The following is a 25,091-nucleotide window of genomic DNA, read 5'->3' on the forward strand; positions in this document are numbered from 1 at the left end:
AGGAGGCTTTCGTGAAGATGAGAACAGCTTGAATTTCAATTTGTTTGTCGTTCTAGATCCCGGTTGTGTCGTACAGGTCTGCTTGAACCAATTCGTTGGTTGGCTCTGCTGCTGTTACACTGAGCTTAGCAAGTGCTCATCCTGGGCCTAACAATGCCAACCCAAACATGGCACAGGCCCAAGCACAGTACGGAGCTTATTGAGCTGAAAAAAAAATTCTAAAAATTTTACCATAAAAATTTCAAAATAATTAAATGGACATTTGAAAATAAAAGGACAAGAAAAAAAATTTAGAGATTTGCACTACAAGATTTTTATTTGAGACAAATGTAGAACTGCCACATCAACGGTTCTCCTAAAGTCGATCCCATGGATATAAAGAGAGGTAAATGCAGATACACAGGCGGAGACGTTAACCCCAGACAGTGACACCCCGAGGATCGATCCCTGGACTTTTTAGTCACAGAACTATGCACTCCCCATCTATGCTACGCCCTGGGGACACAAGGTTTTTATTTGAGACTACAGCACTTAGAGATTTGACCGAGGATGTTTTTGAATGAACAAAAATCATGTACTGATAAAACAAGTTTCAAGAATTATAACTTTTCCATGGTGAAACATGAGTCTCAATTAATCTCTTCTTGCGCCTGTGAAATTATAGCGGCTACTTGAAGCATATGCATTGTCCATAACATAGTTCTCAATCTGCAATAGTGCCTGAAAAACAGGGACAGGGTGTAGTGAGGCATCTCTTGATTGTTCAAAGAAGAGGGAAGAGCCAAGTGACAAATTCATTTGGAGGATTGATTTATACCTCAAAAGCAATATCGGTTGGTGTAAGTGTTGAGACATCTCCATGCCCCTTTTTAGCTGCCATCTCTGCAAAATGGGTGAAGAAAAAAAATTATTCCTTTGAATTATGACTCTGCTACAAGTATTTATAATGTTATTGGGTTGTGAATGACAATAAGGGTTAAACTCTTGCTCCAAGCAGGAGTTTCAATCACTGGCAGAAATATAACAGTACGAGTTTCATGCAGGTGCGCCAATAAACAGAGAAGTGACTGAGATATGTGTCCCTGTGTTAAGTTTCATGTCTTGGATTTTTGTTGGAATGATGGGAAAATATGCAAGAAGCCTAACCCAAATATTTGACACTAACACGCTTATTATTTAGTGTTTTCATTTCAAGGATTGAAATTTCAGCACAAAATTTCAATCTTTGAAATGACAACACTACAATAATAAGGCGTGTTAGCAACAACTATTTTGGTTAGGTAGCATCCATCTTTTTCCATCATTCAACTCTATGCCATGTAATGTCATTAAAATATTTAGATCTTTAACATAATGACTGTCGGATTCAAATTGAAGAAAATAGTCTGAGGTTATTGTAGTCTTGAGTAAGTGAGAGAATACCTAACACAAATCCTGCAACCTAACGAAGATGAACAAAAGAAACTCAAAATTTTCAGTGCAAGGAAACTAATAGATGCGTAATACTTGCAACAAAACGTTGCAACAAATACAAAACAAGAAGAAGCATAACAGCTGCATGAAGGCTTACCTCCAAGGGAGACTCTTGCATCGGCATTCGCATATGCCTCGCCCCTTTCTTCAAATAGAGAAGTAAGCTTTGCTAAGGCCTGTGAAAAATAAAAGGCATGAATTGCAATATCATGTTATCAACTTATTTTAGCACTGAAATTTTCCTTTTCGCTGACACCTTACCATAATAGACCATGCATTCACGTTCCTTACCATTTTTTTTCCTTCTAAATGAATTATCTTAATATATTCCAAGTGTGCAAGGATAGGAGAGAAAGTAGAGATGCAAGTTATGCAGAGATTGTCAGGGAGAGTAATGGCTTTTCATGGTGCGTGTGGAGGGGATGGTACGAGGTATCACAAAGATGGTGAGTCATGGGATATGCATATTAACTAAAAATCAAATAAAAAACAAGATATGACTATTCAGTAAGGAAAAGGTTACCTTGGAGTAAGGATCACCAGGTTCATAATGCAGAAGAGGGCGAGAATCAGTACCTACAGCAGCAATCCGCCTAGCGAGAGCTTCTAGAGGAACATCTAGCCAGACGGATATCCCATGCTTCATAAATTTCCTATCAATTGAATCTACAATACTCGATTATATTGTTAACACAAAATTTATTAACAGAATTATGCTCATCCAATGTTTTACCAGTTAATAGGACGAATAACCGCTCCACCACCAGTTGCAACTACCAAACGACTCATTGAAGATAAATCCTTCAGGACCTCACTCTGTAGTATGGAAATAGAATCCTCAAGGAGTAATCCCACTGTTACAGATTTTTTGAACGAAAAAAAATCTGAAAGTTGGAACCGACTAACAATTTACTCCCATTGCGAAAGATGAAAGGATATAGAAAACAATCAACAAATTATAAGGTCTTTTAGTAATACTAACAATTATGGCTTGATGAATTCCATTGACACATTTAACAGAAATCACCAATATAATTGGATTTCATGTCATCACAAGCAGATATAACAATTGAAATGAACAAAATAAGTAGCAATCACCTCATTGTCCCTGAAGAAGGCTTCACTGTACTGCTTAAATATCTGGGCAACTGAAGATATACCAACTGTTTGTTCGACCAATTTGTCACTTAACCAAGATAAGCATAGAGTATTAAATAAAATAGTCATAGACAATGCTCTACTTTCATCAATTGATGGAAAATGTGGAGTATAAAAAAAACCAAAAGTAAACCTGTCAAAGAATGAATAACGTAGAACTTCGGATAAGATCTTTCCTATTGTAGTCTTACCTGAACCCATCATTCCTGTGAACAAGTAAAAAAATATTGAACAGTCATACAGCAATTACTATTCAGTCATTTTTGCTCACACACAAGATTCATACCAACTAGATAGATACAACGCTCATTCAAGTAAGGGAGAACTTCTTCTGATTTACTCTGAAATAAGACAAATAAAGGGATCAAACAGATGGTGTATAAGAGCCAACACAAATAAAGTCATTTTACTTGAGATAACAATAATAAAAACACCATACCTTAAGTAAGAGAGCTTCATCAATTGACTTGTGGTAGGTCTCTGTGCTTCTTTGACTGAAATGATCTGTAAGTAATTACCAAATGAATATAAGTATGTCAAAAAATTAATTAGGACAATATTTGAATACAATAAGTGCAAATAGGACAATGATCTCACCAATATAATGTTATATTATTGCAACACTGGTAAGATCATCCATAATAGGAGGGATATTTCTCTTAGATATTTGTGGTCCTCATTTCCACATTACTCTTCAAATATCTCACTCTTTAAATATCTCAAATCTCACAATCCAATATTTCACCAACCAAACATTTATGAGTCTCAACCATTAAATATCCCACTCTTAAATATTTCTAATTTCACAATCAAATATCTCAACAACTAAAAATTTATGGGTCCCATAATCATTTTATTAATTTATATCTAATTTTATATTTAAATAAAATTAATTATATTGTTCAATTCTTCAATTTAATATATTTCATCTATTATTTATTTATAAATATTTTTTACATATTATTTAAAATAATATAATAAATATTTAATATTAATATTTTATTTAAAAAAAGCAATACAAGACATACAAATTAAAAAAATAGTATACCATAGAAATACAAATATTTTACAAATTCTAAATTGAAATACATTAGTTACAAACCATATTAAATTAATAAAACACATAATAATAAACCATAGAAATTATAAACCACAATTAATAAAATAAACAAGGAGTTGATAAAATAAACAGATTCATTACATATTTAATCTTTTCTTCAAATGCTCACATATCCCTAGATGGTTCTGAGTTGTTCACTGTCATGTAGTCCATTACGAGAGTTGATGTACTTGGATGAGTTGATCCATTTTCTTACTGTTTATTATACTCCTTCAAATGTACTACTGACTGTTGCATAGCCTGATTCAATTCATCAATTAGGCCTACTCTTTCTTTGCCTTTCCTCTTTGTTGTCTTCTATCCCATTAGACGAGATTGAGCTTTTCTATCATCCACATCAACAGTTGTGTTAGGATTAGAAGAGTCATTATGTACACCTGATGATTCTGATTTCTTATTTTCTTTGTTGCCCGTCGCTCTAAGGATTGAGGAGCGTACGTCGGATTATCTTTCACAATCCTCCACATATGTTCATATTGAAAAGTAGATTTAAAAGTACTCTTGTATTCTTCATGAGCATGCACCATTAAATCATCGTTGTTCCATCTGCTTGGTCAATAATTGTACAATTTATTGTAGATTCCATTATATCTATTCACCATATTTTCACCGAAGCCCAATGTAATTTTTCTTTATCCGCGATTCTCTTTTTAGCTCCCTTATCTCAATTGGTATAGTAGTATACTGTTGGTGCAATTTGCACTAACGGTCTAACTCAGATTTTGATGAATGTCAAGTGAGTTAAGTTAGGTGTTATCGTAATCTAACCTTGCTATTGAGTGTGTAGGGTTGACTAACTTGATGGGTTAAAAAGACCTGACACTAAACAGGAAGTCCAGTCAGGATGTTCGATTCCCGAGTGGCGAAGTTCGAATGTGCGATTCCGGCAGGAGATCGGGATGTGCGATTCCCAAGTGGCAAAGTCTTGATGTGTGATTCCGATAGGAAGGCCTGGTGGATCGAATTTGTTGGTGCAATTTACACTAATAGTCTAACTCAGATTTTAATGAATGCCAAGTGAATTAAGTTAGGTGTTATTGTAATCTAACTTTGTTACTGGGTATGCAGGGTTAACTAACTTGATGGGTCAAGAGGACCTGACACTAGGTAGGAAGTCCAGTCGGGATGTGCGATTCCCGAGTGTCGTAGTCCGGATGTGCGATTCCGACAGAAAAACTTGGTGGATCAGATTGATGTCAAGAAGGTAACTTGACACACGGTAAGTAAAGGTAAGCCACTGGAGGAGAGTGGCTAAGTGAGGACGTGTCCTGGTTGAGGGGGCAATAGGCGTCAATCCAATTTAAGTATATTTTGGAAACCTAAATTGAGACCCTGACTAGATCTTGGTCTGAACGACAGGATCTAAGTCATAAATTAATTATATTATTATTGTGCTAACTTTGTTTTGCAGGTTAGATATTGTCGTGTTGGACTAACTTGACTTGCAGGGCAAAATGAGCAAAATGACCTCGGGTGAACAGTACCCGAGGCACCTTCAAGCATTGGAAGGCGCCTTCGCACTGTTAAGACACCTTTGGTGCTATGGAAGGCGTCTTCCAAGGGATAAAGTTCAGACTTCGTCACAGATAAGGAACGAGTTCCGGATCAGATTTGACATGTTGGAGGCGCCTTCAAGGCTTTGGAAGGCACCTTCTATACCCTTTAAATGGGTGTCTCGACCAAACCGTCTTCAACAATTTCTATATGAGTTTCTATACGTCCGATGACTGCTCCGGCTTCCTGCTGCTGTCTTGCTACAACTCTGCTACGCTCAACTGTCACCGAGAACTACACGAAGGGATTACGGACTCAAGGGTAACGAAACGTGATCTATTATTGAATTTTTTTATTTAATATTAAAATGCAGGACGGAGAAACCGCAAGCCAATTACACGCGAAGATCAAAGATATCCTCAACGGTCTACACATGATCGGATATCAACTCGAGAATCAAGATGTAATCAGGTACGCTCTGAATTCGTTCTCTCGAAACTCACTTGGGCATCGATCGTAGATGCCTATAAGGTTTCGAGGAACCTCTCTAAATTAAAACTAGACGGATTATTTTGTGAATTAAAGCTACATGAACAAACTAATGACCCAAAGGTCGAGAAAGGAATTGCTTTTCTTGCAGGTACTTCGAAGGGAGCTAAATCGGAAGCAAAAACTGAATCTGAATTAGACGAAGAAGAGCAACTAGTGAACCTGGTAAGAAAGATGTTCAGTAGGCGGAAGAAAAGTTTCATCAAACGCGACATGAAGAAGATGTCCAAATCTGCATACAACAACTTAAAGACAAACGTCACATGCTACGGCTGCAACAAGAAGGGACACTTCAAAAACAAATGCCCAAATGAAGACAAAGCAAAAGAAAGTACTAAAGACGACTTGGGATGAGTCTTCTCCAGACAGATCGAGAGTAGACGGACCAAAGCAAGCGAGTTACCTCGCACTGATGGCAACCAGAAGTGAAACGGATCAAGACGACGAGTCAGAATGCAAGTCGAGCAATGGATCCGCATCCGGTTCAAACGAACCAACTAGGGTAAAATTTAATTACACTGCAAATTTCTTTAAAATTATTTCATGCCTAAACAAAAAGTTAAGTAAAACTGAGAAACACGATAAACTCCTCCTTAAGGAAAATAACATCCTTAAGGAATAACTGAGTTTGATCTCTTTAACTGACAAAGTTCAAAACAGAAATTCAACTCAAGTTGTAAATCTTGAGGAAGAAAATTCTATTTTGAAAAATCAAATTAAAGAGTTAAAAGAATAGTTGGAAAAGTTTATCTCAGGATCTAAGTATTTAAATATAATACTCGGATCTCAAAGAGTTGTATATAATAAATCCGGACTCAGATACAATTCTAACTCAACAGTTAAATCATTTTTAATTCTAACTCAAAATAAAAAATTAACTAAAGCCTGAGTTCTGAAAGCGTGTCTAATCACACAATTAGGATTCAATCAATATTATATACCAAAAAATAAAATTCACTATATAAATTAAAATAAATCAAATAAATCACTCTTAACCTTAAAAATTAAATCTCCAAAAATAAATTTAAACCTAAAGACTAAAATAAAAACAAATAAACCTAAAATAATTTTTAAAAAAATTTAACCTAAACTCAAACTATAACCAAGTATATTATAACTATAAAGCAAATGGACACAAACCTAAAATCTAAAAGTTCAGTAATTCAGAGGGAGACTTCAAATTAGTTGGTACCTCCAATAAATAAGGACAAAAGTTTAACTTGACAAATGGTACTAGAGAAGTTTTTGATGATAGTAGGTTAGGAAAGCTCTGCCTATGCATGTCTAGGAAGATATGATTTCGACTTTAGCATTTGACTTAGTGGAACTAACTGAAGTTACCTCTTACTAATCCTAACTGGTTAGACCAAAGTTTTATATTAAGTTCAGTGGATAGGATTATTTGAAAATTTTTCAAAGGCATGGTTACTTTAATAATGTCTAGGTGACTCACCATAACTTAGAAGTTTATCCAAAGAATGTCTATTTGTTGAACCTAAAACTAAACTTGAATTTAACACAAGTTAAACAAAACCCTGAAATTCAACTTAACTCATCTCACAAAATTATAGGATTCCCTGATTGAAAATATAAATCGGGTGAGATAACTAAGGATTAAAATTAAAATTAAATTCAAATCAAAATTCAAATTAAAGTTAAAAATAAATTCATATTTAAATAAAATTAAAATTAAAATTAACATTAAATTCAAATTCAAATAAAATTAAAATAAGTTAAATTCAAATTAAACTCAAACAAAATTCACACTTAAGTTAAAATTTTCTTTTTCCTACTCTTTATAGGAATCTAGATGGATATTGGACACTGGTTGCTCCCGACACATGACCGGGGATCAAGCAATGTTCACAGAATTAACCTTCAAAAGTCTAGGAACAGTTGCCTTTGGAAACAATGACAAATTGAAGATAATTGGGATAGGTAACATTGAGCTAGAATCTAATTTCATTAATCATAAAGTACTACTTATTGAAAATTTCAAATTTAACTAACTCAATGTCAATCAATTATGTGATTCAAAGTATAAGGTTAGGTTTACATCCACTGAATATGTAATTAAATATATGAAAGACCATACAATAAAATTAAAAGGACTTAGGAATAATAACATTTACACAATTAACTTCACTTAAATGTCACCTGACACAAAAAGAGGAATGTGGCATAGGAAAATATCCCACACTAACTTTAGAAATCTCATCAAACTAAATGGAGGACTACCAAAACTACCAAACTTAGACTCAACAATTTGTAATATTTGTCAACAAGAAAAACATACCAAGTCAACCCACAAACTAACTAATCAAACTCAAACCAATTCAATACTTGAATTAGTACACTTAGATTTATTTGACTCATATGAGATTAAATCTATAATGGAAACTTATACTGTCTTGTAATAATTGATAATTATTTAAGATTCACTTGGGTAAAATTTTTAAAAAATAAAGATAAAACATTTAAAATATTTAGTAATTTTTGTAAACAAACTAAAAATGAAAAAGATTCAAAAATTAAAAGAATTAGAAGTGATAATGATGGGGAGTTTAAAAATCATAGGTTTACTAAATTATGCTTAGAAAATGGCTATCATCAAGAATTCTCATGTCCTAATACACGTCAACAAAATAGAATAGTCAAAAGGAAAAATAGAACTCTCCAAGAAGCCACTAGGACAATGCTTAATGAATACCAATTATCAAAATATTTTTGGGCAGAAACTGTTAGTACAACCTGCTATATACAAAATAGAACAACAATTAATAAAAAATAAAATAAAACCTCATTTGAAATTTACTATAATAAATTACCAAATATTAAATACTTTAAGGTATTTGGATGTCCTGTATACATGTTAAATATAAGAGAATACTTAGGAAATTTTTTTTCAAAAGTAGAAAATAGAATCTTTATAAGATATTCCCTAAACAGTAGAGGATATAGAGTTTACAATAAAACCATTCTAAGAATTAAGGAAACAACCAATGTAAGATTCGATGAAATTCCCAAAGAATCTAACTCAACTTAACCTCAATACCAACCAATTGATTTCATTAGAACTAATACTGATCTAGGGGGAGAAAATGAAAATCTAAGATACGAATATGAAGTTGAACAAAATCAACAAGAAAATGAACAAAAACAAGCTGAGCCTAGAACAATAAGAGTCAACTCAGACCACCTAATTGAGCAAATTATAGGTGATCCAAACCTAAGAGTTCAGACTAGATCATCTTTCAGAAACCTAAGTCAAATATCATTAATTTCTAAAATCAAACCAAAAAAGTTGAAGAATCCCAACTTTACCCAGACTGGAGCATAGTCATGCAAGAAGAATTAGCCCAGTTTGATAGAAATGAAGTCTGACATTTAGTATCATTACCTAATCATAAAAATAGAAATAAAATAGGTATTTAGAAATAAATTAAGTGAAAAAGGGAAAATTGTTAGAAACAAGGCTAGACTAATAGCTCAAGAGTTTAGTCAAGTAGAGGACCTTGACTATGATGAAACATATGCTCCAGTAGTCAGACTTGAGTCTATTAGAATGCTACTTAGCTATGCAGCCCATAAAGGATTTAAGCTTTATCAAATGGATGTTAAATCCACCTTCTTAAATAGGCTAATAAAAGAAGAAGTTTATGTTGGTCAACCACTTGGATTTGAAAGTATAGCTCATTCTGACCATGTGTTTTGATTAAAGAAAACCTTGTATGATCTTAAACAAGCACCTAGGCCTAGTATGAAAGGTTGACAGTCTATCTAATTTTCAAAGGGTTCAACTAAGGTCAAATTGATCCATCTCTTTGTAAAATCAGTCAAACAAGATATCTTCATAACCCAAGTATATGTAGACGACATAATTTTTGGGTCAACCAACTCAGATTTTTGTAAGATTTTATAACTTTAATGGAACAAGAATTTGAAATGCACCTAGTAGGTAAACTAATTTATTTTTTAGGATTACAAATTAAATAAACAAATAAAGGAAATTATGTTTACCAACAAAAATACATTAAAAAATTACTTTAAAAATTTAGAATGGACAATACCAAAGAAATAAAAACATCAATGGCAACTAACACAACCTTAGATAGCGATCCAAATGGAAAACCCGTAGATCTTAAATATTATAGGAGTGTCGCAGCATTTTATACTTAACTACAAGTCGACCTGATATTTTATTTACAATTAGTATGTGTGCTAGATACCAAACATATGCTAAGGAATCTCACTTAACTAATGTAAAAAGAATTTTTAAATATTTGAAAGGCACACCAAATGTTGGAATTTGGTACTCTAGAACACCTAATTTTAAACTAATAGGTTATTCTAACTCAGATTATATCGGCTGTAAACTAGATCATAAAAGTACAAGTCGTGGGTGTCAATTACTTAGACCATCACTTGTGGTTTAGTAGAAAACAACACTGTGTTACTTTATTTACTACTGAAGCCGAGTGCATAGCTATGACTGAATGTGTAGCACAACTGTTATGGACAATGCACGCATTAAAAGACTTTAACTTAGAAAATAAAAATATAAAAATTCATATTGATAACATCATTACAATTAACTTAACCAAAAATCCAGTGCATCATTCAAAAACCAAACATATTGAAATTAAACATCACTTTATTAGAGATCACGTCGCCAAAGGAGACATTGAACTCGACTATGTTGAGTCCAAGTCAGATTTAGCTGACATTTTCACTAAACCACTACGAGAACCTGAATTCATCTACGAAGACGACTAGGAATGTGTACGATATGTTGGTGCAATATCCCTAAGTCAAGGTTGACCTGGTTGACTAAAATTGAGTTGGCTAACGCTTGAGTCTTGATTTTTTAGTTTCGATGTTTGACAATACATGGAGATTACAGATGCAATCGTCCATTTGGGGAGATTGTTGATACAATTCCCCTCTAGTCAAGGTTGACCAGTTAGATATGAAGAAGAGTCAAGTAGGTCAAAGGGTTGACTGGATACTTAACTAAGAAAGTCCTAACTGGAGGTTAGGCAGATGGGAAATCCTGGTGAGTGAAGTCAGGTGAAAGACCTAGTGAGTGAAGCTAGGCAGTTGGAAAATCCTAGTGGGTGAAGCTAGGTGAAAGTCCTGGTGAGTGAAGCCAGGCAGGTGAAAGTCCCGATGAGTGAAGCTGGGCAGTGGAAAGACCTGGTGAGTGAAGCCAGGCAGGTGAAAGTTCCGGTGAGTGAAGCCGGGCAGTGGAAAAATCCTAGTGAGTGAAGCCAGGTGAAAACCCTAGTGAGTGAAGCTAGGTGAAAGCCCTGGTAAGTGAAGCCAGGCAGATGGGAAATCCTAGTGAGTGAAACTAGGCAGATGGAAAAACTTGGTGAGTGAAGTCAGGCACGTGGAAATCCAGGTGGGTCAAGGTTGACTGGACACCTGGTATTAAGAAGTCCAAGTAGGTCAAAGGATTGACCGGATACTTGGCACAAGGAAATCCAGATGGGTCAAGGGTGACCGGACATCTAGTGGAAGGAAGTCCAAGTGGGTGAGGACTGGACACTTGGCACGAGACAGTAAATCTAAGTGGGTCAAGGAGGACCGCACTTGGTGATCAGAAGTCCAACGAGAAATTGGCAAAGAGAAAGTCCTGATGGGTCAAAAGTTGACCGAATATTTAGCGGTCGTAAGTCCAATAGGGAGTTGGCATGGAATTAGGAAGTTCGGACGTAGTAAACTTCCGAGGGTCATAACTTTTGACTCGAATATCGGAATGAGGTGATCTTGGATGCGAAACGAAGCTCATTTCAAGCTCTACACTGTTTTCTGCTTGTCAATCGATTGAGGGTTCAATCGATTGATTGACGTGATTTTGTGCAAAAACCTTCTTGATCGATTGGGTAATCGATCAAAACTTCCCCAATCGATTGGTCAATCGATTGGGAGAATTTCTGAGCGAATAGTGAGCTTCTAAATCGATCAGTTGATCGATTGAAACCTCCAATCGATTAGCCAATCGATTGGGAAGCTAGAAATCGTGCGATAGAGGCTGAATCGATCGGGCGATCGATTCAGGCGTTTTCCAGAGAGTACAAAGGCGCTCTGAATCGATCAGCCGATCGATTCAAAACCTCCCCAATCGATTGAGAGTCATTCAATCGATTGGGATCCGACCGTTGCGCAGGTTATAGCCGTTGGCGAGCGTCTTCTTCGCGTATTCCTCTCCAGCGACTACAGTGCGATCTCAGCGAGCTTCTCCACACTTTCACAGCCAGTTCTTGAAGACTCTTGGAGACAAGTGTAGTCATACTTCCAAGGCTCAAAAGGCAACAACAAGCAACAAGTAAGCAAGAAGAAAGAGTTTTCATTTGTATCGTTTGTATTTTCTTCTTGTGGGTGTTATATATTGTTGTGTGAGTTTGTACGAGACTTCTCCGCCTCCGGCTGTGACTGAGGAGTGTTTTGATTAGTGGAGTGTGTATCGCGTGTGGATCCTTGAATTAGTCACCTCTTCTTAAGGTGGATACTAAGTAAATTTCTTGTGTTAGCGTTGTAAGTTTATTTCTTGTTCATTCCGCTGCACATCATCACCAAGAAGCAAGCAACGAGACGCGCGACGAGCTATTCACCCCCACTATTTCGACCCTAAAACGATAGAGTAGGACTACTATTTTCAAACAATTTTCAAATGATTTGCAAGTTCTAGGGAAAATTCTTTACTTATATTTTCCAAAAACTTCCCATTTCCTTAATATTTCAAAATTTGTTTTGCCCTTAGTTTAGATTAAATCCATAGAAAATATGTTCCTAGGTATTGAACATCTCACAAACACAATAGGTGTATCTTGATTGTGTATTCACAAACATAAAACGACGTGAGATGCATAAACTCATTGCCTGGACTTTAGATGCTTATATCATCAACACAAATCCGGGTGAAAAATACCAAAATTACAGTGATCAGGTTAAGTAATCTATTTTAGTCAAACACTAATTGGATACATTTACTTAACTTGACTAACCGAGTGAACATTACTATCTTTTGATAGTTAGTTAATAAATAACGGTTAGACATTTAAGGCCGAATTTTTAGATGAGCATTGTTTATATATATCAGGTTCAGGGGAGGATAATTAAAAATGATTTTCAAAATAATTCATTTCCTAATACTTGTGGCAAAAATCACTTTCAAAATTGCTTTCAAAGTTCTTTTTGCAAAATACTTTCAAAAATTACTTTTAAGATACTTACTTTGCACAAATTCTTTTTCAAACCAACTGTTTTGAAAAATACAAGTGTTTTAAAAATTATATTAACACATGTTGAACAATATTTAGAAAGATATTTTCAAAAAAACACTTTTAAAAACTACTTTGTAATTATTTCCAAAATTATTTTGCTTGGATAAAGTTTTTTTATTTTGAAAATATTTTTGAAATGATTATTTGCAATGTAATCTCAATTATTTTTTAAATCTATCTTAAAATTGGTTTGCAAAATTTAGTATTACACATGATTTAGGTGGAAAATCAATTTTTCAAAATGTTAAAAATCCTTTGAACAGTAACAAATTATTGTTAAAATACTTTTAAAATTTTACTAACTTCTCCCTCTAATAGACCTGCAAGTTTTTTTATTACTATGCACTAATTATTACTTGCTTGTCTATTTACAATTTGGTATGCCTCTACATTGTTTTTGATGAATGTCAAAGGGAAAAGGTAAGGGTTAAGTAAGAAAAAGACAAACAAAATCTTCAATTTGAAAACCTTAACTCTGAAATGATCAAGAGAATAAAACAACAATTGATCTATCTTAAGTGTTTTTCTCTTGAATCAGTTATTATTACTATTTTTGCATATCTTTTCCTAGCTCTAACCCGCATCAAAAAGGGGAAGATTGTTGATATAATTTGCACTAACAATCTAATTCAGGTTTTGATAAATGGCAAGTGAGTTAAGTTAGGTGTTATCGTAATCTAACATTGTTACTAAGTGTGCAGGGTTGACTAACTTGACAGATCAAGAGGACCTGACACCAGACAAGAAGTCCAGTCGGTATGTGCGATTCCCGAGTGGCGAAGTCCGGATGTGCGATTCTGGCAGAAAGACTTTGTGGGTCAGATTGACGTCAAGAAGGTAACTTGACACACAGTAAGTAAAGGTACTGGAAAAGAGTGACTAAGTGAGGACGTGTCTTGATTGAGGGGACAATAGACGTCGATCTAATTTAGGTACATTTTGGAAACCTAAATTGAGACCCTGACTAGATCCTAGTTTGGACGACAGAGTCTAAGTCATAAATTAATTATATTATTATTGCGCTAACTTTGTTTTACAGGTTAGATATTGTCGTGTTGGACTAACTTGACTTGCAGGGCAAATGGAGCAAAAAGACCTCGGGTAAACAGTACCCGAGGCGCATTCAAGCATTGGAAGGCACCTTCGCACAGTTCATGGAAGACGCTTTCGGTGCTATAGAAGGTGCTTTCCAAGGGATAAAATTCAGATTTCGTCACAAATAATGAGCAACGAGTTTGGGATCAAATTTGACATGTTAGAGGCGCCTTCTATACGAGCTTCTACAAGTCCGATCGACTTTCTGACTGCTTCGACTTCCTGCTGTTGTTCTTCTACAACTCTGCTATGTCCGACTGCCGCCAAGAAGCCAACCAAATACTGAGCTCGAGTCAATTATCTATGAAACATGTTTGGTAACAAAGCATTAATTCCTTTACTTAATTACTACAAACGAAAAGTGTAGTTTGTTACACTTTTCGATACTTTTTGTACTCGCTCCCTTCTTTCGGCAGTTCTGGAAAAGGTGATTCAGTGGATTACCAGTTGATAGGTCCGCGGGACCTAAGTCTTAAAGTAGGAGTTGCTGAAGGTTTCAAACCAAGTAAAAAAGCGATTCGTGTCTTTTACTTGCTTTTACTTTTCTGGTTTTATTTCTACTGCATATACTTTGATTTCGAATCCGAAAAGATAAGATTTTTGAAAACCGCGTGATTCCCCCCCCCCCCCCGCCCCCCCGCCTCTCATGTGTGTCTCGATCCAAGAAGATTGACGTCAAGAAGGTAACTTGACACATTGTAATTAAAGGTAAGTTATTGGAGGAGAGTGATTATGTGAGGACGCGTCCCGGTTGAGGGGACAGTAGGCGTCAGTCCAATCAAGTTCATTTCGAAAACCTAAATTGAGACTCTGACTAGGTCCTGATCTGGAAGACAAAGTCTAAGTCATAAATTAATCGTATTATTCTTAATGTGCTAACATCGTTTTGCAGGTTAGATATTATCGTGTTGGACTAACCTAACTTGCAGGGCAAAAGGTGCAAAAAGACCTCAGGTGAACAGTACCCAAGGCGCATTCAAGCATTGTAAGACGCCTTCGTACTGTTCATGGAAGGCGCCTTCGATGCTATGGAAGGTGTCTTCCAAAAGATAAAATTTAGATTTCGTCGCAGATAAGAAGCAACGAGTTCAGGATCAAATTTGACACATTGGAGGCGCCTTCAGGCTATAAAAGACGCCTTCCACACTCTTTATAAGGGTGTCTCGAGGAGCCTTTAATACACAACTTCTATGCGAGTTTCTACGCGTCCGATCGGCTTTCTGATTGCTCCGGCTTCCTACTACTACCCTGCTACAACTCTACTACGCCCGATTGCTGTTGAGAAGCTGTCCAAACACCAAGCTCGAGCCAACCATCTACAAAAGTGTTTGGTAACACAATTTAATTTCTGTACTTAATTTCTGTAAATAGAAAGTGTAGCTTGTTACACTCTTCCGATTCTTGTGTATTCGATCCCCTCTTCCAACGGTTCTGGAAGAAATTTTTATTAGATTACCAGTCGATAGATTCGTGGGACCTGAGTCTTGGAGTAGGAGTCACTAAAGGCTCCGAACCAAGTAAAAAACCAATCACGTACTTGTGTTTTCTGCTTGCTTTCCTATTTCTTTCTTTTCCGCTGTGTATACTTTGTTTTTTAAAAGAATAAAGAAAAGTTTTTGAAAACCACATGATTCACCCCTTCTCACGCGCGTCTCAATCCAACATATGCCACCACCTGTTTCCAAAAAGACCCACTCTTCTGGGTATTACCAACTATTGAATCTTCGCTCATGAGCCGCTACAAGGAGCTTATCATCTGCTATTGTCCACATTGTTCCCTTGTTATGATCTCCATCCGATTCATTGCCAGTCTCTAGTCCCTGTTGCTTCATCGATAATAATATCATCAAGCCCTATTTCATATGAGAATGGCGAAAATAGTGAATCAGGGACTGCATTGTTGGAACCCCAAGGTTGTTTTGGTGTGATCAACAAGTTAAGTTAGGTCCTGTTTGTTTCTAACCTTGTGTCTAAGTGTGCAGGAGCTTAGGAACATAGGTAGTCGAGCGGAAGACGTAGCTAGCGAGAAGGACGGCAGTCCGAGGGACGAGGTGCTGCGGAAGAGTACTCCGGCGGACGAGAAGGAAGCGTGCGGTGGTTCCGAGGGACGAAAGCCGGAGCGGAAGATTGCTCGGGGAGCAAGAGACACAGCTAGCGATAAGGTCGGCACGCGGTGCGACCGAGGGACGAAGACTGCGGATGAGTACGCTGGTGGACGAGAAGGAAACACGCAACGATTCCGAGGGACGAGAAGCCGGAGCGGAAGGCTGCTCGAGAAGACCGGAAGTTGGGTTCGGGTGAGCCCTTTTCCGGATGGCAGAGATCACCCAAGCGAGCGGATCCGGAGGAGAAGAACCGGACCGAGGCGGGACTGAACCAGAGAAGAAGTCCCGGACGAAAAAGTCAACAACTGTTGACTTTGGGCTCCGGGGCGCCCCGGAGGGCTGTTGACTTTGGGCTCCGGGGCGCCCGGAGCAGTCCGGGGCGCCCGGAGCAGTCCGGGGCGCCCGGAGCAGTCCGGGGCGCCCGGAACCCTCCGGGGCGCCCTGAGCAGTAAAATTGACTAGATCGAGTTTTGACTCGATCTGAACGTTGGGGGATAAGTTTTATCCCCCCAGGGCGCTCGGAACCCTTCCAGGCGCCCCGACCAAGCCTATAAATATAGCTTTGGTCCAAAAGCTTTGAATCAACTCAGTAATTAGCATTCTAAACACTTGTGCGCTTACTATTCTAATTTAGCTTCTGTTTTTGTGCTTTCACCGGTGTAAGAGGCTTCTCCACCCGAAGGAGTTTTTAGTGCGATCACTTTCCTTGGATTAACAACCTCCCCGGTTGTAACCAAGTCAAACACGGTGCCTCGTTTCTTTCTTGTATTTCTTCTTAGCTAATTTTATACAAGTGTTAGTTTAAGAGTTCGAGAATGGTTGTTTTTGTTTTTTCTTATAGGGCTATTCAACCCCCCTTCTAGCCGGCCCAACGGTCCTACAAGTGGTATCAGAGCCGAGGTGCTTCAGGAGGACTAACCGCCAAACAAAGCAACGAGATGGCCGGACCAAGCATTCACCCGCCGAAATTCGAAGGGGATTTCGCCACTTGGAAAAAACATATGCAGGTATTTCTTACAACAGATATTGAATTATTTTTAACAATGAAACTTGACTTTCAAGCTCCAGAGGACAAGGAAATAGATAAATGGACAAAAAAGGAGCAGGCCGACTTCGTAGCGAACGGCAAAGCAGAGTACCACCTGCTAAGCGTTCTTCCGCCTCAAGAAGTCAACAGGATCGGTAAATACAACTCTGCAAAGGAACTTTGGGAGAAGTTCCTCGAGCTGCACGAAGGAACGTCCGAAGCTAAGCTCGCCAGAAGAGATCTGCTTCGCAATCAGCTCACCCGCCTGCGACTTGGGGAAGACGAGTCAGTCACGCATCTACACTCGAGAATAAAAGAAATTATCATCGGTCTTTCGAATCTCGGAGAAAAGGTAAGTAACCGAGATTCGCTCAGGTACGCTTTAAATTCCTTTCCTAGAAATACCAAATGGCATCATTAGTAGATGCATTTTACATTTCTAAAGATTTAGAAAAGATTTCATTAGAAGAATTCTTTTCAATATTTGAAGTGCATGAGTCAAGATATGCAGGAATGAAGGAGCCTAAAAACAACGTCGCCCTCAAAGCCTCGAGAGACGAACCAGAATCGGAATCCTCTCTCGACGACGAGGAAATGGTAATGATGGTAAGAAGATTCAAGAAACTTTGTAAATCCAGATCTACTAACCATCCGCAGGGAAAGAGGAGAAGAACGATCCGCTGCTACCACTGCGACGAAGAAGGGCACGTCAAGGACAACTGCCCCAAGCTGAAGAACAAGGACAAGGAGAAGGGTAAGAAGCCTATCCAAAAGCGAAAGGCCCTAAAAGCGACGTGGGACGATACATCGTCCGAATCGGAAGTCGAAGCTTTCTCCGGACTCGCACTGATGGCGAGTCATCAAGACGACGACTGCGATTCAAGCTCTTCCGAAATGAGCATCGAGAGCATCGATGAAAGGGGAGACATGTCGGAAGAAAGCAGCAGCTCAGGGGGAGAAACGGACAACGAGATCGACAAGGTAAGTCAGGTACGATCTCTTCCTCCCGATAAAATGTTTAAGTTCGTTAAACTTTTAACAAAAGATTGCTGCAAATTAGAAAGTGAAAATAAAAATTTAAAAGTAATTCTAGCTAAGTCTTGTCCCTTAGAAGAATTAAATAAATTAAAACTAGCAAATGAAAAATTGAAACTTGAAAATGATGATTTGAAAATGCAAGTAGATAACTTGAGAAACCATGCATGTTCATCTAAAACCAATGTTAGAAGATTTAATAATTTAAATTGGTACTTTAAATATCACCCTGGACAAATTAGAAACATTTCAAGAAAATATGTTCCTAAAAACTTTTTAGTTAATCCAGTAGGCTGGAACCTATATTGGGTTCCGAAGTCATGCTTAAATTAATTTTAAAATTAAAATTAGCGCTTTAAGTGAGAAAATTAAACAAAGAATTTCTTTATGAGGCTTTGTCTAAGGAAGTGGTTGTTGCTCCAATAACCAAGAAGGCCTAGTGCCTCGCCACGACCTGGAAGCCAAAATATTGAAATAAATGTTTAATTAACTTACTAATGAAGCATTAATACAAGAATTAATTAGTGCTTGAAAAAGGTTATTCAAAACATTTTATTTCAAATTAGAAATTTACTTAGATTTTTTTTTTGCCTAAGTCAATTTTTTTTAAAAAAAAAATACTTAAAAATGTAAGTTAGGATTTTTTAAATTAAAATTTTTTTTATTTAGGATTTTTTATACTTAGAAATATTCTCAAAAATCATTTTTTCCTAAGTTAAGAACTTTTTCTTGAAACTAGAAATCTCAGCTTAAATTACTTAGAAAAATTTTCTAAATCTCTTAAAAACTTAGAAATTTTTTTTAGAAATACTTTTTCTAAGTCTTGAACCCTTAGATTGTTTTTCTTGGAACCCCATTTTTTTGTGATCAAAGGGGGAGAAGGGAAAGTATAAGTCTAGGGGGAGGTAGATAGATTTAATTTGATTTTATCTTTTCTATCTTTTTGCACTTAAATTACAAATTAAGTTAATTTACTTAATGTTATTTAATATCTATTTTAACCTAGCTTAACTTGGGTTGATCACACCAAAAAGGGGGAGATTGTTGGAACCCCAAGGTTGTTTTGGTGTGATCAACAATTAAGTTAGGTCCTGTTTGTTTCTAACCTTGTGTCTAAGTGTGCAGGAGCTTAGGAACATAGGTAGTCGAGCGGAAGACGCAGCTAGCAAGAAGGACGGCAGTCCGAGGGACGAGGTGCTGCGGAAGAATACCCGGCGGGCGAGAAGGAAGCGTGCGGTGGTTCCGAGGGACGAAAGCCGGAGCGGAAGATTGCTCGGGGAGCAAGAGACGCAGCTAGCGAGAAGGTCGGCACGCGGTGCGACCGAGGGACGAAGACTGCGGATGAGTACGCTGGTGGACGAGAAGGAAACACGCAACGATTCCGAGGGACGAGAAGCCGGAGCGGAAGGCTGCTCGAGAAGACCGGAAGTTGAGTTCGGGTGAGCCCTTTTCCGGATGGCAGAGATCACCCAAGCGAGCGGATCCGGAGGAGAAGAACCGGACCGAGGCGGGACTGAACCAGAGAAGAAGTCCCGGACGAAAAAGTCAACAACTGTTGACTTTGGGCTCCGGGGCGCCCGGAGCCCTCCGGGGCGCCTTGAGCCCTCCGGGGCGCCCTGAGCAGTAAAATTGACCAGATCGAGTTTTGACTCGATCTGAACGTTGGGGGATAAGTTTTATCCCCCCAGGGCGCCCGGAACCCTTCCAGACGCCCCGACCAAGGCTATAAATATAGCCTTGGTCCAGAAGCTTTGAATCAACTCAGTAATTAGCATTCCAAACACTTGTGCGCTCACTGTTCTAGTTTAGCTTCTGTTTTTGTGCTTTCACCGGTGTAAGAGGCTTCTCCGCCCGAAGGAGTTTTTAGTGCGATCACTTTCCTTGGATTAACAACCTCCCCGGTTGTAACCAAGTCAAACACGGTGCCTCGTTTCTTTCTTGTATTTCTGCTTAGCTAATTTTATACAAGTGTTAGTTTAAGAGTTCGAGAAGGGTTGCTTTTGTTTTTTTTTATAGGGCTATTCAACCCCCCCCCTTCTAGCCGGCCCAACGGTCTTACATGCATGAGGTGTTTCTGTAGCTTTATCACTATCAGTTGCATCAACACTAGCTCTTCTCGATTCATTTGATTGAATCCCCGATGATTAAAGCAGATTAATTCCATGAGATGGAGTTTGTATGAAATATTGACTACTCTGCTAATATTCCAGGGAACATGTATAAAACGGAGCTCGAGGGTCGACACTCAAAGAATTTGGATAGCTTTGAAAATTATGATAATATGGTAGTGGGTATGGAAAAAGTTGGAAATTAGGTGGTCGTTGAGTGGAAATGGAAATTGAGGATGAAGGAGATTAGGACGAACTTGAGAATTTTCTTCACTAGGATTTTCGTCGATATTTGGAGAGTTAAACCAATCCCTAAAATAATGACTAGAATTTTTATCCATTCCTCTCTAAATTTTTGATTTGCAATGGTTTTTTTATGGTGAAAGATAGATGAAAGAAATGATGTATATATAGGGGAAAATCCGAACGTTGGCAACGTTCATTTTTTTATTTTTCCAAATGTTGATTGAATTTTTCAAAAAAAAAAAAAAAGTTGGCAACGTTCATTTTTTAATTTTTCCAAAAGGTAGGCATGATTGCATGCCACAAAAGAGATATCACCGGGTGCAAACTTGTGTCTGATGACTTCTAATATCTTTCAAATATCCCCCTCCAATAGGGGATATTTGAGAGGGGGGAATATTCATTCACTATGAAATCACTCCTTCTCAGAAACAATTTGGAGGCAAAGAAGCCTCGTACTCTTGTTCTCACAAGAACACACAAATACAATAAGAAATGAAAGTAAATACAATGAATATACAACATTACTTGAATCTTTCTTTTTACGCTTTCTTGTTGCTTAGAATTGTCTCTTGTAGACTCATAAATGCAGCAGAACTTCGCCTTGAATCTTCCAAGAACCAGCGGAGAGTGTAAAGAGAAGAACTTGAGTTTGAATCTTTATCATCATCTTTATATCTAGAGGATTAGGGCTCCTAATCGATTGACCTTACCCCAATCGATTGCCACGTTAGATTCGACCGCATCCAGCCATCCAAACCTCGCAACGGATCTTTTTCCTTTCACCCAATCGATCACCTGATTGATTAAGAGCTTCTAGATCTATCGCTCAATCGATCACCTGATTGATTAAGCGCTTCTGGATCAATCACTCAATCAATCCAGATCGCCTTTGTGCTCTCACTGTGTGTCGCGAAGAAAATGTGCCCAATCGATTAGTTACGCAGCCCGATCGATCACCTGATCGATTGAGAACTTCTCTACGTCGTGGAGAAATGCGGTCAATCGAGCACCTGATCAATTAGCACAACACTCAATCCATCACTTGATCGATTGCCCAACCCTAACTTGCTTAACCCAAATCTAGGATTCCCTTGTCCAACCTCCGGTTAACCGTGACCTATTTGGACTTCTCCATCAAGTGGCTGGTCAATTTTTTGACCCACTTGGGCTTTTCCAACCTTCTATTGGACTTCCGATCACCAGGTGTCCGGTCAATCTTTGACCCACCTGAATTTTCCCATGCTTGACTTCACTCATCAGAATTTTTTCACCTAGCTTCACTCACTAGGATTTTTCCATATGCTTCACTCAACAAGATTTCCACCACCTAGCTTCACTTACTAGGATTTTTCCACCTCGCTTCACTCACTAGGATTTCCTTAATGCCTAGTTTCACTCACTAGGGCTTCCCAATTGCCTGACTTTACTCACTAGGACTTTCTATTTGCCCGACTTCACTTACCGGGACTTTCCATCTGCCCGACTTTACTCACCGGGATTTCCATCTGCTCGACTTTACTCATCGGGACTTTCCAACTACCTGACTTCACTCACCAAGACTTTCTCACCTGCCTAGCTTCACTCATCCGGACTTTTCACACCAAGTGTCTGGTCAACATTGACCCACTTAATTTTTCTTCTTCTGTCAATCATCCCGTTGATCTTTCCCTTGCTTAACTTCCAGTTAGCATTTTCTCAGTCAAGTATCCGATCAACCTTGACCTACTTACTATTCTCTTCAAATTGGTCAACTTTTGACCAGAGGAGATTTGCACTAACATTCTTCCTAATGGACAATTATACTTGCAATCTCCATATATTGTTAAAAATCAAAACTCAAACTTGATACAAACTGGTCAACTTTGACATAGGGACAATTGCACCAACATGGTATACTAATAAACTTGATGGTGGAGATTGAGTTAACCCTGCTTAAGTTGGGATTCCTAAAAATCTTATCAATCAATCTTCCACATTTTCAATGTATCATGATCTCTGTGGAAACAACAAAAGTAATTTGAGCAAAGGTACATAAGATTATCTCACCATTTCATAGATTCTGAAGCGTCCATCTATTGCCACCCTCCTAAGACATCCTATATAAAACTCCTACTAGAATCAACTAATACATAGACTTCTGGTAGGCTCTTGGCCTTCTATTCTCTCTGAAAATAACAAGGAGCAAATAATAACCAAATCTGTCAAGATTTCTGTTTGATACCATATTAGAGGAAATGAAACTAAACGTTATTCTATGTGAACATTTCTTATTTGAGATATATAACGTTATTACCGAATCCCAAATAATAGTAATAATTACAAAAAACTGAAGATTGACGCCAAAAGGCTAAGAACATTTGATTCAGAGCAATGGAATTAAAAGCCACACAATGAAAACTATCTCCTATCTGCACCAGAAGGTCTACAACTAAGACAACACTTAATATCAAAGAAATATGGGGACAAAATAAGGGTGGGGGAAAACTCACCTTGGTGCTTCTTATAGCAACAAGAAACCTTGAGCTCGACGTGGCCAGATCGAACAGAGGCTCTGTTATCCCTCCGATTACAAAATCTAACCATAGAAGACCTTCGCTCCTCTCTGTATGGGTCCTGAAACCTCCAAGAACCTCCACTACTTCTCCGTCCTTTAGCCTCCGAACCGACCCAAGAGCAGGGTTGCAGATCCAAAACCGCACCAACCTCCATCTCCGCAAAGCTACCCAAGATGAAAAGATCCCTCCTTTTTCCCTCCCTAATCTCGATTCATCCAATCCTTACGAGGACGGCCGATCTGGCACTACTCAGCACCGCGTCAAACTCGATCGGAAGGTCAAATCACGCTAATTCGGCAACTTTGAGCTCGAGCAAAGCTATCTTGGTGAGATCGGATCGAGATGGTGGATAAATTATAGGATCAACATCCGACCAACAACCGTCGGCCGGGGAGCTCCACCGCGCCGCCAAGGTATATGGTGCGTGAACGGCGCAGGATAAGAGGTAAGTAGATGAAAAAGGAGGCCGCTCACCCAGGCGCGGAGTCACCCATTCGCGAACTGTGTTTATATCGCCGCGCAATCTATTTGAGTAAATTCCCTTTCACCCCCAAAATTTATATTTTTCTTACCATGTTTTTAAGAGTTTTGAAAATTATGGAAAAATACCCTCGAAAGTTTGAAGACCATTAGTCCTCCGGAAAATAATAATAATAATAATAATAATAAAAAAGCTCGTGATATATTAAATTGGGAAATTATGAAATAGGCCCTGCGATGATACACTATCAGACAAATAAAAGAAATAAGGTTTGATTTTCACATTCACGTCGGATGTATGTCATGCTTGAAGACAATTGAATTGTGGATGTCTATACTTTTTAAATTTATCTTAATAATCAATAAAAAAAAAATTATGAAATTAAGCCGTCCATCTCCATATTTAATCGGATCTTAATTAATAAAGAAATAATAATAATAATAATTTCGAGACAGGTTACTAAGGTGTGATTTGAGACAATCAATGTCAACTAGAAGTTTCTATGTAATGAATTTTAATGAAAACTTTCATTTTATACTCCTTAAAATCTAAGTTATTTTCAAAAATATTCAATCATAAAATATTCTGACGTTAATCAAGAATCAGAAACGCTAATGTGTATTATACAATTAAATTAAAAAATAATAATAATAGTCATGAAGAGCATATGGTCCTGAGAAAGTTGGGTGTGGTTGGTGAGAGGAGTGGTGGTGGAATGGTGGCCACATCTGACGCCCCAAGTATTCTTCTACGTCAGCAAAAGGTGGGTGAGAGTTTCTGACTGGAAACGGATCTTGCTTATCGACCAATTCACTAATCGCTTTGCATAATGATCATTTAGATATTTATAATTCAATTTTTAACTCTAATATATTTATAGATTTTTTTTAAAAAAATAGGACATATAATAAAGTGATGTTAAACTTCTAGATTATTCGTCCTACTATTATTTTGATGAACGATAGAAAATTTTATTAAATTGAATTGATCATTTAGTTTTAACTAACGTTATTTGATTTGATTAATTATTTTTTAAAAAATCAATACTGACCAGGAGTAATAACATCAACTTTTTAATTTAATTAATAAGATGCTTGAAAAAATTTTATAGGGTTAGAATTAATTAACATATGTTAAATATTTGATGTAAACAAAAAAAAATTAAAAACAACACTATTTGTAGGTTAATAGACTTTGTCTTATCTTGGATAAATGCCGACGCTCTCGATAAGCAAAAGGAAGAAAATTATGAATCATTTAATGATTTAGTCGATCCTAAATCTTAAATTCTAAAGTTGGCATCGATTCATTGTCTCCTCCCCTGTTGTCACTTTTACCACTCTTAATTAGCAAATT

The 25,091-nt window shown here is 37.5% G+C and overlaps 1 protein-coding gene across 1 annotated transcript; it reads right to left on the reverse strand.

Annotated features, from left to right (window-relative positions):
- Positions 1 to 261: 261 nt before the first annotated feature.
- LOC122012718 (shikimate kinase 3, chloroplastic-like) lies at positions 262 to 23,754 on the reverse strand. The gene is made up of 10 exons (XM_042569347.1): positions 23,189 to 23,754; positions 3,071 to 3,135; positions 2,918 to 2,972; positions 2,765 to 2,837; positions 2,572 to 2,659; positions 2,207 to 2,289; positions 1,997 to 2,126; positions 1,571 to 1,649; positions 818 to 882; positions 262 to 720 (listed from the first exon to the last, which is right to left on the reverse strand). Exons 1-10 carry the CDS (start codon positions 23,406 to 23,408, stop codon positions 634 to 636), a joined length of 945 nt encoding a protein of 314 aa, XP_042425281.1. The 5' UTR covers positions 23,409 to 23,754; the 3' UTR covers positions 262 to 633.
- Between the last annotated feature and the right edge of the window lie 1,337 nt (positions 23,755 to 25,091).

The sequence above is a fragment of the Zingiber officinale genome, chromosome 8A (assembly GCF_018446385.1).
Source record: "Zingiber officinale cultivar Zhangliang chromosome 8A, Zo_v1.1, whole genome shotgun sequence".
Taxonomy (NCBI): domain Eukaryota; kingdom Viridiplantae; phylum Streptophyta; class Magnoliopsida; order Zingiberales; family Zingiberaceae; genus Zingiber; species Zingiber officinale.

What these genes read in the sequence shown, in the direction of transcription:
- LOC122012718 (XM_042569347.1), bottom strand. Translation starts at nt 23,408, where the DNA reads ATGGAGGTTGGTGCGGTTTTGGATCTGCAACCCTGCTCTTGGGTCGGT. An exon ending in ATGAAGCTCTCTTACTTAAG is followed by an intron (nt 2,973 to 3,070) that starts GTATGGTGTTTT and finishes GTCTTATTTCAG; the next exon opens with AGTAAATCAGAAGAAGTTCT. An exon ending in GCGTTGTATCTATCTAGTTG is followed by an intron (nt 2,838 to 2,917) that starts GTATGAATCTTG and finishes ACTTGTTCACAG; the next exon opens with GAATGATGGGTTCAGGTAAG.